This window comes from Nothobranchius furzeri, chromosome 6, assembly GCF_043380555.1.
Source record: "Nothobranchius furzeri strain GRZ-AD chromosome 6, NfurGRZ-RIMD1, whole genome shotgun sequence".
Classification (NCBI taxonomy): domain Eukaryota; kingdom Metazoa; phylum Chordata; class Actinopteri; order Cyprinodontiformes; family Nothobranchiidae; genus Nothobranchius; species Nothobranchius furzeri.
The window spans coordinates 39315371-39330140 of NC_091746.1; the positions used below are offsets into that span (position 1 = coordinate 39315371).

The 14770-nt window shown below is 45.4% G+C and overlaps 1 protein-coding gene across 4 annotated transcripts in view; it reads left to right on the top strand.

Annotated features, from left to right (window-relative positions):
* rasgrf2a (Ras protein-specific guanine nucleotide-releasing factor 2a) overlaps positions 1-14770 on the top strand; it is a 47584-nt gene that overhangs the window by 17072 nt on the left and 15742 nt on the right. For all 4 annotated transcript variants that reach the window (XM_054744087.2, XM_054744088.2, XM_054744089.2 and 1 more), the window contains exons 7-14: positions 53-246; positions 512-621; positions 8810-8928; positions 9007-9170; positions 10682-10748; positions 10948-11084; positions 11156-11238; positions 12773-13021. In XM_054744087.2, coding sequence (XP_054600062.1) covers positions 53-246; positions 512-621; positions 8810-8928; positions 9007-9170; positions 10682-10748; positions 10948-11084; positions 11156-11238; positions 12773-13021 — 1123 coding nt within the window. The remainder of the gene's footprint in view (positions 1-52; positions 247-511; positions 622-8809; positions 8929-9006; positions 9171-10681; positions 10749-10947; positions 11085-11155; positions 11239-12772; positions 13022-14770) is intronic.

Below are 14770 nucleotides of genomic sequence, written 5' to 3' on the forward strand. Positions count from 1 at the left end.
TACATTTTTGCTTTAGAGTCACGATAGGAGCTGTTGTGTGTTTCCCTCACAGCCGACCTGTTTGACATCCTGCTGCCCATGCTGAACATCTACCAGGAGTTTGTGAGGAACCACCAGTACAGCCTGCAGGTTCTGGCCAACTGCAAGCAGAACAGAGACTTTGACAAGCTACTGAAACAGTATGAATCCAACGCTGCCTGCGAGGCTCGCATGCTGGAGACATTTTTGACGTATCCCATGTTCCAGGTACTGCATGCAGCTTACAGCAAAACACCTAAACAAATACATTAGAAAAGATCTGGTTTTGAAAAGCCAGCATCCAGAGACAAGAAACACAATCACATAAATAACTAATAATATTGCCAATGATTTTACTGACAAAATAATTAATAATTTTTTAATTTCAGTCGTGTCTGACAAGCTCTTCTATTTCTGACTAACATTTCGTTGGGTCACATGTGTCTGTCTGATTTTAGCATGTGAGAGTTAATATTTTTCTTCATTACCTTAGATCCCTAGGTACATCATCACTCTCCACGAGCTGCTGGCTCACACACCTCATGAGCACGTGGAGCGAAAGAGTCTGGAGTTTGCCAAATCCAAGCTGGAGGAGTTGTCCAAGTGAGTCTGGGATTGTTATGGTTTCATGAACCAGGAAGTCAGGAACGCAGACAGGTGTGAAGGTGCTGGGAGAAAATAAAAACATGCAAATAGTAGCCCATTTTAAAATAGAAATTAGGTTGGATTAAATACATCAAAATTTAGAACAAAATTAAATAAAGAAGTTAAAAAAAATCATTTAATATATCTATGAATAAAGTGTCACTTGGGGTTGTCAAACTTGAATATATGACTCAAGACGCAATTTTGCAGATGTTTGAAATAAGCTGTAACACCAGTTTAGGGATCATAACAACAACAACAACAACAACAACACTAATAATAATAATAATAATAATAATAATAATAATATAATAATAATAATAATATCCATCCATCCATCCATCCATCCATCCATCCATCCATCCATCCATCCATTTTCATCCGCTTATCCGGAGTCGGGTCGCGGGAGCAGTAGCCTAAGGCGAGAGGCCCAGACTTCCCTCTCCCCAGCCACTTGGGCCAGCTCCTCCGGGGGAATCCCAAAGCGTTCCCTGGCCAGGTGAGAGACATAGTACTTCCACCGTGTCCTGGGTCTACCGTTAGGTCTCCTACCGGTTGGACGTGCCCGGAAAACTTCACCAGGGAGGCGTCCAGGAGGCATCCTGACCAGATGTCCGAGCCACCTCATCTGGCTCCTCTCGATGTGGAGGAGCAGCGGGTCTACTCCGAGCCTCTCCCGAATGACCAAGCTTCTCACCCTATCTCTAAGGGAGAGCCCAGCCACTCTTCAGAGAAAACTCATTTCGGCCGCTTGTATCCGTGATCTCGTTCTTTCAGTCACTACCCAAAGCTCATGACCATAGGTGAGGGTAGGAACCTAGATCGACCAGTAAATCGAGAGCTTCGCCTTCTGACTCAGCTCTCTCTTCACCACCACAGATCGGTACAACGCACGCATCAGTGCAGATCCAGCACCAATCCGCCTATCGATCTCACGCTCCAGTTTTCCCTCACTCGTGAACAAGACCCCAAGACACTTTAACGCCTCCACTTGGGGCAGGACCTCATCCCTGACCCGGAGAAGGCATTCTACCCTTTTCAGAATCATGACCATGGTCTCAGATTTAGAGGAGCTGATTCTCATCCCAGCTGCTTCACACTCGGTTGCGAACTGCTCCAGCGAAAGCTGAAGATCACGTTCTGATGAAGCCAACCACATCATCTGCAAAAAGCAGAGACCTGATCCTCAGGCCACCAAAACGGATGCCCTCCACACCTTGGCTGCGCCTAGAAATCCTGTCCATAAAGGTTATGAACAGAATCGGTGACAAAGGGCAGCCTTGGTGGAGTCCAACTCTCACTGGGAACGAGCCCGACTTACTGCCGGCAATGCGGACCAAGCTCTGACACCGGACATACAGGGACCCAACAACCCGTATCAGAGGGCCTGGTACCTCATTCTCCCGGAGTACCCCGCACAGGGCCCCCCGAGGGACGTGGTCAAATGCCTTCTCCAAATCCACAAAACACATGTAGACTGGTTGGACAAATTCCCACGCACCCTCCAGGATCCCCCTAAGGGTATAGAGTTGGTCCTGTGTTCCATGGCCAGGACGAAAACCAAATTTCTCCTCCTGAATCTGAGGTTCAGCAATCCGACGGACCCTCCTCTCCAGAACCCCTGAATAGACCTTACCAGGAAGGCTCAGGAGTGTGATTCCCTGTAGTTGGAACACACCCTGCGGTCCCCCTTTTTAAATAAGGGGACCACCACCCCGGTCTGCCAGTCCAGTGGGACTGCTCCCGATGTCCACGCGATATTGCAGAGCCGCATCAACCAACACAGCCCCACAACATCCAGAGCCTTAAGGAACTCTGGGCGGATCTCATCCACCCCTGGAGCCTTGCCACAGAGGAGCTTCTTAACCATCTCAGTGACCTCAGCACCAGAGATTTGAGAGGCCAACCCAAAGTCCCCAGACTATGCTTCCTTACTGGAAGACGTGTCGGTGGGTTTGAGGAGATCTTCGAAGTATTCTGCCCACCGATCCACAACGTCCTGGGTAGAAGTCAGCAGTACACCGTCCCCACTATAGATAGTGTTGGTAGCACAGTGCTTCCCCAACCCCCCCGCCCCCGCCCCCCCGAGGTGCCAGATGGTGGACCAGAATCTCCTCAAAGCCATACAGAAGTCTTGCTCCATGGTCTCACCGAACTCCTCCCATGCCCGGGTTGTTGCCTTGGCGACCACCCGAGCCGCATTCCGCTTGGACTGCCGGTACCCGTTAGCTGCCTCTGGAGTCCCACAGGCCAAAAATACCTAATAGGACTCTTTCTTCAGCTTGACAGCATCCCTAATCGCCGGTGTCCACCAGCGGGTTCGGGGGTTGCCACCACGACAGGCACCGATGATCATGCGACCGCAGCTCCGGTCGGCCGCCTCAACAACGGAGGCACGGAACAGGGTCCATTCAGACTCAATGTCCCCCGCCTCCCCCGGAACATTTTGGAAGTTCTGTCGGAGGTGGGAATTGAAGCTCCTTCTGAAAGAAGACTCTGCCAGACGTTCCCAGCAGACCCTCGCAATACGTTTGGGCCTGCCTGGTCTGACCGGCATCCTCCTCCACCATCTGAGCCAACTCACCACCAGGTAGTGGTCAGTTGACAGCTCTGCCCGTCTCTTCACCCGAGTGTCCAAGACATGCGGCCGCAGGTCAGATGAAACAACAACAAAGTCGATCATCCAGCTGCGGCCTAAGGTATCCTGTTGTCCAGAGCACATATGGACACCTTTATGTCTGAATATGATGTTCATTATGGACAATCCATGACTGGCACAGAAGTCCAGTAACAAAACACCACTCAAATTCAGATCAGGGGGGCCGTTCCTCCCAACCACATCTCTCCAGGTCTCACTGTCATTGCCCACGTCCCCTAGCAGAACAAGGGAGTCACCAGAAGGAGCGCTTTCCAACACCCCTTCCAAGGTCTCCAAAAAGGGTGGGTAGTCTGAACTAGGGGTTGTATGAACTAGTCGACTAGTCGACTTCACGGCTCTGTAGTGACTTTTTATGCCTGTCATCGACTAGTCACTGTCACGTGATTGTTACAACCAGGTGTCTAGGGGGCCTGGGGTAACATGGAGGACGCGTGACACAAAGGAAAATTAACAAAGGTTTTATTTACTTTCTCTTAATTCAGAAAAGATGACTATTATTCTTTTAACCACCACGGATCTAAATCCACTTTTACCAAAACAGGTTCAAACAGTAAGAGCACAATATCGATGTTCTAAGTGGGAGACAACAGACCAGAGGAAAGGCAGCTCTGCACTATTGTCCCCATTGGTGAGGAGCTCCAGCTGGTCCTTTAAACAATTTGCGGCTGATGAAAACCCAGCTCAGCTGGTGCAGGGAGGAGCAAGGGTGAGCCAACATAGTCTGCAGGCAGGCTCCTCAGATGCAACAAAAAATGCACAAAAAAATGAAATCACAACACAAAAAGGCTCCAGCCGTAACACTTCCCCCCATAAAGCCTAAGGTCTACACCTTTGGGTACAAAAACAAAACAACAAACACTGCTACATCTCATTCTCCAGGTTGGGCAAAACCAAAATCTTTTCTGGGCCTTTGCTGCTTGTCATCTTACTTAATAAGTGGCCAAAGCACGGAATTTGTAAAGCGAAGGTCTCTGTACACTACTCACGGATAAATCATAATGGTTTCTTTTTATTTTTCCTCTTTATTTTGGCTGGTCCACAAAACCCAGCATCAAACACGGGCGGCTCAGGCTCAGCAGCACGTCTGTCCATTTCACAGGAGCCTGTGTTTTTGTTTCCTGCAATGAGACCATTAGGAGTAGAAACTGACATGTTTTCTACTCCCTTAGCTTGAGGATTTGACCAGGCAGGTGGAACCACCAAGTCCCCGGCGTTGTCATTTCCCAACAGGAGAACGACGCCATCCACTGGTAGGGAGCGACAGACAGCAATGTTAAAATATCCTGTGACGAGATCAGATGTTAAAAACACACGATGGACAGGCCTCTGAAAGGACGGGGGCGCAATCCCTTTAACAACTACTTTAAAACCACAAGCACTTCTTCCAGAAAAGGGTAATGCCGAACTCAGAATGAGAGAATGAGATGCCCCAGTGTCCCTCAGGATTTTTATCGGTACAGGCCTATCATCAGCCGACAATGAAACAAATCCAGAAAATACAAATGGCTTAAAACAGGATCCCACATCCTGTTCCCCAACAGTAACATGGGCTGAACAGGTAAAAACCTCAACATTGTCAGGCTGTTCTTGTCTTACATTCTTGGCCTGGAGAATGGGACAGTCCTTTATGACATGACCAGGCTTGTGACAATAAAAACACAGAGCAGGTTCAGGAACGACATTCGTTATGTCTGACTCAGCAGGCGGCCCAGGTGAGGGTCTTCTGTTGGGATCAAAGTTCACCCTGTGAGTTAACACAAACTCATCCGCGAGCTGCGCTGCAGCAGACAATGACGTCACCTTCTGCTCGTTTACATACTGAACCACTTTATCAGGGATGCAGCGTTTAAATTCCTCAAGGAGCAGGAGCTCACGCAAAGTAGCAAAGTCTTTTACCTTGGAGGAATTACACCATTTATCGAATAGAACCGTTTTTACTCGAGCAAACTCAATGTGTGTCTGTGCAGAGTTTTTCCTGGAAAGTCTGAATTTCTGGCGATAGGCTTCTGGCACCAACTCATATGCCTGTAAAACTGCAGTTTTAACGGTGTCATAATTATTGCTATCCGAGACAGAGAGAGCGGCTACAACCTCGGAGGCTTTACCTGTGAATCTGCACTGCAGCAGAAGAGGCCACACATCCCGCGGCCAATTAAGCGCCGTTGCGATGCGTTCAAACGCAGAGAAGTAGCAGTCAACCTCAGATTCCCTGAAAACAGGCATCAACGCCATGCAGTTACTGATATTAAAAGAGTCTTGCGGTGGGGAACTCACCGGAGATGTCTCTTTCTCAGCCTTCACAGCCTCGTGTTCAAGTTCAAGTTTGCGGAGCCGCAATTTTGTATCAGCTTCCAGTTCCAGCTTTCTCATCTCAAACTCCAGCTGTCTGCGCTGGGCTCTGTCCTCAGCGTCCAAACGGAGTTGCTCAATCCTCAGCCTGAATTCGGCTGGAGTCACGTCCTCATCAGAGTCAGCCGGGTCCACGTCTCCAGCAGCTGTAACCAGTCTGTCTCTGTCATCAGGTGCTGCAGGGCTGACAGGGGGCGGGGTCGCCAGGGGAGGTTCAGCATGTACAGGGGCCTCCGCAGGCGAGGCAGCCTGTTGCCGAGTAAGCAGGCCCAAGTCCTCCAAGCCACTGATTACCACCTCCTGCAGCTCCACCTTTAACATTGAGCTGTCCACCTGAAATCCAAAGTGATCCGCCACGTCCAGCAGATCCCGCTTGCGACAGGCACCAATCAGTCCACGGGATGGGGCCTCCACAAACTGCGCTAAATCAAAAGTAGCCATAACTGGTAAAACACTGATACACACAAATGATCATGCATCCAACCTCATTTTAAGGGTACTTAATTATCCCGGACGAGCCCCCATATGTTACAACCAGGTGTCTAGGGGGCCTGGGGTAACATGGAGGACGCGTGACACAAAGGAAAATTAACAAAGGTTTTATTTACTTTCTCTTAATTCAGAAAAGATGACTATTATTCTTTTAACCACCACGGATCTAAATCCACTTTTACCAAAACAGGTTCAAACAGTAAGAGCACAATATCGATGTTCTAAGTGGGAGACAACAGACCAGAGGAAAGGCAGCTCTGCACTATTGTCCCCATTGGTGAGGAGCTCCAGCTGGTCCTTTAAACAATTTGCGGCTGATGAAAACCCAGCTCAGCTGGTGCAGGGAGGAGCAAGGGTGAGCCAACATAGTCTGCAGGCAGGCTCCTCAGATGCAACATAAAATGCACAAAAAAATGAAATCACAACACAAAAAGGCTCCAGCCGTAACAGTGATAATGACTGACAAGATGCAGTCCTCGGAAAAGACAGCGGGTGATGAGCCCCTGCGCGTCGGAAGGCGGAGGCGACGCGCTGTGCCAGAGCATCAGTACTGACACCGGTGGTAAAATGGACATTTAACCAAACTGTGACCTTTTCCCTCTTGCAATTTTACCTTCCCCTCACCCCGATCCTAATCTTAACCAGTTTGCACATGCAAAGCTCTGATCGTTGACACGCTCCAGACATCTGCGTCCTGAGCACCGCCAAATCAGGTGTCACCACCTCAAAAACAAATTAACCACGCGATCGTTCATGTCGGCTCATTTCCTTTAATGTTTTCTGTCTGTTATTTGTGCCTGATGCGTTTCGCTGCTGCAGAGCGAGGCGCATCACCTGTTTTGTCCTCCGGTGACGCACCCCCAAAATTCCACTATCTCCGCTCCGCTCCGGCACGAACTCCGCAGCAAAAACGGTCCTGTTGTAGTCCCCCGGCGAGCAGCGGCACTCCGCTGTTTTTGTGGTCGGTAGATCTTTTAGAACTGCAGTTCAAAGGTAACTCATAAGGTGAATATAAATGAACCCATGTAGCAGTTTTTCTTTAGGATTGAGAGGAGGTGCAGGAAGATAATAAACAGACAGGACAGAAAAATAGTCAAATAAAAACAAGTTTGTTTTTGTACCTGGTTGCAACAAACAAACACCATTGAAGGTAGTAATCGGAAGTGAGGAACAAAAAATGAAATAATTATTTAATGTTTAGAGCAGCAGAAAAGGCTGCAGGCGCATCAGTGAGTTTGCGGCTGCTGCGCAGGGGGAGGGGGGAGAGGGCTAAAGTAGGCTGCAGAAACTACCGTTGTTAAAAGAGATGTGTTAACTTAGAAAATGTGGGCGCAATTTTAATTGTGAAAAACTCCAGCGAACCTACCGACCCCCCACCCCCACCCCCACCCCACCCCCAGTGCCGCTTCAGGTGTATGACGTCATCAACGACTAGTCGAAGTCGACTCGATTTTCATTACTTGACTGTCGACTTTTAAAAAAAAATTAAGTCATGCAACCCCTTGTCTGAACTGTAGTTTGATGCATAAGCAGAGACCACAGTCAGAACATGTCCCCCCACACATAGGCGGAGGGAGGCTACCCTCTCATTCACCGGGGTAAACCCCAACGTACAGGCACCAAGATGGGGGGCAACTACTATGCCCACCCCTGCTCGGCGCCTCTCAGTGGGAGCAACTCCAGAGTTGTAGAAAGTCCAACCCCTCCCAAGGAAACTGGTTCCAGAGCCAGAGCCATGCGTTGAGGTGAGTCCGACTATATCTAGTCTGAACCTCTCAGCCTCACACACCAACTCAGGCTCCTTCCCCACCAGAGAGGTGACATTTCATGTGCCAAAAGCCAGCTTCTGTGGCCGAGGATCAGACGGCCAAGGTCCCCGCCCTCGACTACAACCCGTCACACACTGCACCCGACCCCTTTGGCCCCTCTCACAAGTGGTAAGCCCATGGGAAGGGGGGACCCACGTTTCCTCTTCGGGCTGTGTCCGGCCGGGCTCCATGGGTAAAAGCCTGGCCACCAGGCGCTCGCCAACGTGCCCCACCTCCAGGCCTGGCTCCAGAGGGGGGCCCCGGTGACCCACGTCCGGGCGAGGGAACATGGTTTCCATTTATATAATTCATCATAAGAGGTGTTGGGGCTGCTCTTTGTCTGATCCCTCACCTAGGACCTGTTTGCCATGGAGGACCCTACCAGAGGCAGAAAACCTCAGACAACTTAGCTCCGAGGATCATTGAGACACTCAAACCCCTCCACCATGGTGAGGCGGCAGCCCAGGGAGATAATAATAATAATAATAATAATAATAATAATAATAATAATAATAATAGGAGTGACGTTGGGGTGATGACCACAATGTTTTTGTTCCATTTCAAATGCATAAAACTTGATAAATTGGACATCAAACATGACTATTAATATGCCGTATACAAGAAAATGCAGTTTTCATGTTTTGTCCCAATCATTCAAGCTTTATGATGACTCTAATCTGGATGACTTAAAACCTTCACTTAAACCTTGAACACAGCTATAGCGTTTATCTTCAGAAGTGGGAAAAACAATCTCCACAAAGAAAAGACCAGAAACCTTCTGGCTGTAAGTGATCCACCTCACACCATGAAGACTCTCTAACAATAAATGTGTTAACAGGATGATGCACGATGAGGTGAGCGACACGGAGAACATCCGGAAGAACCTGGCCATTGAGAGGATGATTGTTGAAGGCTGTGACATCCTGCTGGACACAAGCCAGACCTTCGTCAGACAAGGTAAGTTGAAGTTTCTTCTGGCCATGTCATCTGTCTCCTCAATCCCATCACTCCACACCTCTTCCTCTCCTCCAACAGGCTCTCTCATCCAGCTGCCTTCCAGCAGCGAGCGGGGAATGCTCAGTAAGGTGCGTCTGGGCTCTCTCTCTCTGAGAAAAGAAGGAGAAAGGCAGTGTTTCCTGTTCACCAAACACTTCCTCATCTGTACAAGAACATCTGGAGGGAAGCTGCACCTGTTGAAGGTTAGGCTTGCACATTCTGTTCTTCCATTATGGTCTTTCTTAGTTAGATGTCACCAAAACTCCAAAACAAAAAGCGTCTGAGCTAATCCCAATCAACATTAGGAAACTGTTCCCCAAAATGGACACCAAGCAATGTTTTGTGGAGACTCTGGAAACCCCGTCTCCTGACAACAACCAGGCCTTTCTGGAGTGATCCATCCATTTTCTGCCCCTTATTTGAGGTCAGGTTGATGAAGGAGCAGGAGGAAACCCCAGGGACACTCACCTTCCCCTGAGTGATGTGATCCCAAAGTGTTCCTAGACCAAAGAGGAATTAGGATCTCTTCAGAGGGTCTGCCCTGAGGTGTCCTTCCATTGCATCTGGAAAATCTCCAGAAGGAGCCAACCAGGAAATCCTGTTTTCTTTCCTGGTCTAAATCTCATGACCATAAATGACAGTTGGGAGTTATACAAGAGCTTTGCTTTTTCACTCAGCTCCATTATTGCCACTATGTCCCATTAACACAGATAAAGCTCCACCAGGATCTCTAGACTTTTGAAGAGGTTGGATCTTTTGCTCCACCTTTACTGATGAACAGAACACCAGGATGCTTCAACTACTCCATCTGAGACTGACCTCAAATTCACACTGGAAGCATCAGCGGCGCAGAACGTTTGCTTCTTCAAAAGAATCAATTAAAGTCTAGAGGGTTGATCCAAAACGACCGCACCGCTGAAGATGGGATTGGGGTCCATTTTTTCTGCAAGCTTCTTCTGGGACACATCAATTTCTGCAGTTAACAAAGACTAGACAGGAAATCACACACGGGTTCAGTGTGAAACGTCTGGTATTTTCAAAATAAAAGAATAATGCAGAGATGTGATTTCATATCGTGTAGATTACGTCAATACATGTGACCAAATGACTTATTTACTCTCAGCATCTTTCGAGGAGCACAACAGTGTGTTTTTCATGGCTTTAATCCTGGCAGTGGAGAGGAATAACATTATACATGACACCAAACAGCGATGTCAAATGTGATCTCCTTCTTTTTGGTTTAATGGCAGATGACATGAGCAAATTGTGACCTTTGAAGTCTTGAGGGATTTTGTGATCTCGCTGAGACTTCCTCGGTGTGGATTGATGCACAGCAAAGCCTGCGAGTAAACCACCCCGCTGCTGTTCCGCGCCGCTGATTCCTCCAGTGTAGATTCAGGGTCAGACTCACTCCCAACCTAGCAGCAGTATTCTACAGCTGTAACCTATGGTTTCAGATGCTAATGCCAGTCACTTTATACTTTGTCATGAACCACCCCAGTGCATTTTGGAGGATGTGGCTTGAAGATACCAACAGAATCACATCATCTGCAAAACGTAGAGCTGACATGCAACAGATCTGATCCCTTTTCTCTGATTTTCTAAAAACTAATCAGATCAGAGACTGATTGGAGATGCTGCAAAAGTTCCTTTCTTAACTAAAATTTAGAATTCAAAGGCAAACAAAAGACTAATTTGGAAACCTCTGTTGCAGCTTGGAGGGTCATTGTCCCTGATTGAGTGCACGCTCATAGAAGAAATAGACGCCAGCGATGAAGACTGTAAGCATCTCTTTGTTTATTTTACAGTGCATGTTAAGTGAAGAAAATGGCATTTACATTTCTATCCAAACGCCTGTCTTAGTTCAGTCACCAGCTCCACAATGTTAAAAAGGAACCATCATGTCTCTGTGACGAGGACAGCAGGAATGAATCATAACAAAATAAAAAGTAAACAACCTTAACTTTTTTTTGTTTGCAGATAATGCTGCAGGTCAAGGCCTCAGCCACCTGGAGTTTAAGATTATATTGGAGCCTCCCGATGGTCAGAGCTTCTCCGTCGTTCTCCTGGCTCCTTCTCGTCAGGAGAAGGCAGCCTGGACCAGCGACATCAGCCAGGTAGGAGCTCAGTTTGATGATCATGTAGCCAATCTCCATGTAACATCTCATTCTGCAATTTTTTTTTACAGTGCATTGATAATATCCGCTGTAACGGCCTAATGACCAGCGTGTTTGAGGAGAATTCTAAAGTGTCCGTGCCACACATGATCAAGTAAGAAAATGTGTTTTCTGTTTCATATCAGTAGATCAGATACTTTTATTAAAAAGCAAGTGTTACATTTCCAAACCAGGAACTTGGAAAATGAGAATATGGTGCAAAATTCAGGCCATGTCCACACGTAGCCAGGGATCTGCCAAAACGTAGATATTTTTCTACGTTTTGGCCTGTCATCCACACGAAAACAGAGTTTTTTCACACGAAAACGGATCTTTTTAAAAACTCCGGCCAAAGTGAAGATCTGTGTTTTCTCCGTTTTGGGTGTCTGCATGTGGACGGACAAAACCGGAGTTTTAAGGTCCGCAACGTCACTTTCCGCGACAAAAAAATGCTGACATCACGTGTGCGACCTGTGTTTTCACTAGCCGACAGCATGGATGCCCTCAGAGCTGCGCTCGCTTTATCAATTGTCCAAGCGCTTTTTGCTTGTTTGTTTTTGCAAGCGGAATTACTGCTCCTTGCGGAAGACCACAGACGAAGGACGAGGTTAAGAACGGGGGAAGTACTGCCGCCTACAGGTCTGGCATGTCCTTAACAACGTATTTATCCGGGTACGTGTGGACAGAGTTTTTAAACGAGGTGGTGTGGATGCAAGTTTTTGGAGGGGCGGATATTCGTTTTTAAAAAACCCAGCTACGTGTGGACTAGGCCTAAGTTAATTTCAGTAATGCAGCTCAGACTGAGACAGTTTAAAGGCCCAGGAACCCTTTACAGGTGTTCTGGATTAATTAGTTGATTAGAGTGTGACACTAGAATATTGAACCTTTTCACAATATTCTAGTTGTCAGAGATTTTGAATGTGGGGTTTTCATCAGCTGTGAGCCACAATCATCTAAATTATAACAAACAAATAATTTTATCCCATATGTTATTATCCCCTTTTAAGTGGAATTTATGAAATAAATGATCTTTTATTCCATATTCAAACTTTTCTTGTTTCACTTGTAATCTTCATTTCTAACAGTGTGGTCTGAGCATTATGTATTTATTATTATGGATTTTTATTTAGTGAGGAGACATTTTTATTTATTTTTTGTGACTTGTCTCTAGCAAACACCTGACGTTAAACATTTGCAATAATGCAACAGTGAAGAAAACTCTTTATAAGATTATGTTTTGTTATTTGCTAGCTCTGATAGATTTGCACTGTTTGAGAAACATATTTAGTATCAGATATTTACTGGCTTCTGAGAGCTGATGGTATTTGCATCTGTGCAAAAGTAATTATGAAACGAAGCAAAAAAGCAGCACCTTTTCTTGTATAAAAAAGAGAGCAGGCATGCCAGGAAAACTCAACTTCATCCTCTCATAGTGTGAGCAAACTGTGCAAAAATGGAGCAAAATTCATGGACTGTTTGTATTAGAGTTGGCAACAATGTTGTATCCTCAAAAAAATGAGGAAGGCTGTAAAAAGCTGGTGTTATTGAATTATGACATCATCAAGAGGCCAAAAACTTGAACTGATTGACTGATTGGTTTCTCAGCATGATCACAATGATTGAATCACCCAAAATGCTTCTCTGCTCAGGTCTGATGCCCGGCTGCATAAAGATGATGTAGACATTTGCTTCAGCAAGACGCTGAACTCCTGCAAGGTGCCTCAGATCCGATACGCCAGCGTAGAGCGTCTGCTAGAGCGACTGACAGACCTGCGCTTCCTCTCCATAGACTTCCTCAACACTTTCCTCCACACCTACAGGATCTTCACTACCGCAGCCGTGGTCATCGACAAGCTGGTTGACATCTATAAGAAGCCGTTCACTTCCATCCCTGTGAGGTTTGTAGATGCTCCTGAACCTGCAAACATCCTCATCTTCATCCATTGTCATCGTTTTTTACCCTCCTCACATTTAACAGTTCATGCCGTCCTTCTCTATGGGGAGCCAATTGTAAAACAGTATTGTAAAAAAAATGAACAGCTACACTTTCCATTTTTAGCTTCTCCTAACAATAAAAAATGGGTAAATTTCACTCAGTTTTCACTTTTTCAAGACTTTTTAGAATTTCCATTATTATGTCTGATTGAATCAAATCAAAGTATAAAAAACTTAAATATTTCAAATCAGGTCTACATTTTGAGTTACATCTAAAGGTTCAAATCTAAATGTAAAAGTGGCTTTTAAACTAAATATTTTGATAAAAATCTAATTCAGACAGACAACAATGTGGTCAACCTAAATAAAAGCGGTGTGAGGAGATCTCCCAACTAACATGTCGGACTCCTTTTGATGATAAGATGATGCAGTCCTGTTCACCATTGATTATTTATCAGCGTTCCTGTCTGGTTACTCGCTGTACATTGAGAGTTAAAATGAAAATGAGTTAAATATATTCACCAATCTTACATCAAATGGAGTCGGAGATGTTGGATAGGAGATCGCCTTACTCCAACATTTTTGTTTTGTTCATTAAGTTCATTTTACTCCTATTTGAATTTGCATGTTAAATAACTATTTAGTTAAACACTGACTTTTATATTTAAACTTCAATATCAAATTATAATATTAAACTTCAATATTAGATTGAACCTTATATAGATGTTTAGTTCTAACAATTTAGTTCTAATTTTAAATATTCAGATTTTATTCTAAATGTTTAAACTTACATATACAGGTTTCCCTAAATATTTGGGGTTTAGGTAGAGTTTAAGTTTAATTTGATTTACATATTGAGAAGTAATTTTAATAGTTAGATATTTAGTGTAGACTTTAGTCATTAACGCTACGACAGAAACGTTACTATTTCAATGTTTTAACATTAAATTGGCACCTCATACTAGGGCTGCTCGATTATGGCAAAAACAATAATCAGGATTATTGTGACTGAAATTGAGATCTCGATTATTTAAGACAATTTTTCAATTTATGTTGATTTTAATTGTTTTTATTCTGTCATAAAATTGCTCAGGGCACAATCAGGACAAAATTGTATCAGCTCAGTGGCCTAGTGGTAGAGTGTCTGCCCTGAGACTGGGAGATCAGGGTTCGATTCCTGGTCGGGTCATACCAAAGACTTTGATAAAATGGGACCCAATGCCTCCCTGCTTGGCACTCAGCATTAAGGATTGGATTGGGGGGTTAAACCACCAAATGGTTCCCGAGCGCAGCCGTGTCTGCAGCTCACTGCTCCCCCAGGGGATGGGTCAGATGCGGTGAACAAATGTCGCACACACATCAGTGTGTGTGACAATGGGACTTTAACTTTAACTTTTTTTAAATTAAATGAGAAACAAGATGATCACTAAAATAACACCTGATTCCCAGTATAAAAAGACCAATATACTTATAGCTCATAGTCTATGACCCTAGGGCTATAGACCTTGGTTTAACTCATTTAAGTCTAACCAGTACAGACCCAAATACCAATATCTTGCAAATACTGACATCAAGAATTATACAGTGGCATTTATAACAAATGAATGCAAATAAATTGATGTTCATAAAATGTTGTATAACATTTATTTAGTCATGTCAAGGTGCTGTAGGAGAGTGCAGCACCGTGTCCTCATAGAGATTAGTTATTATTT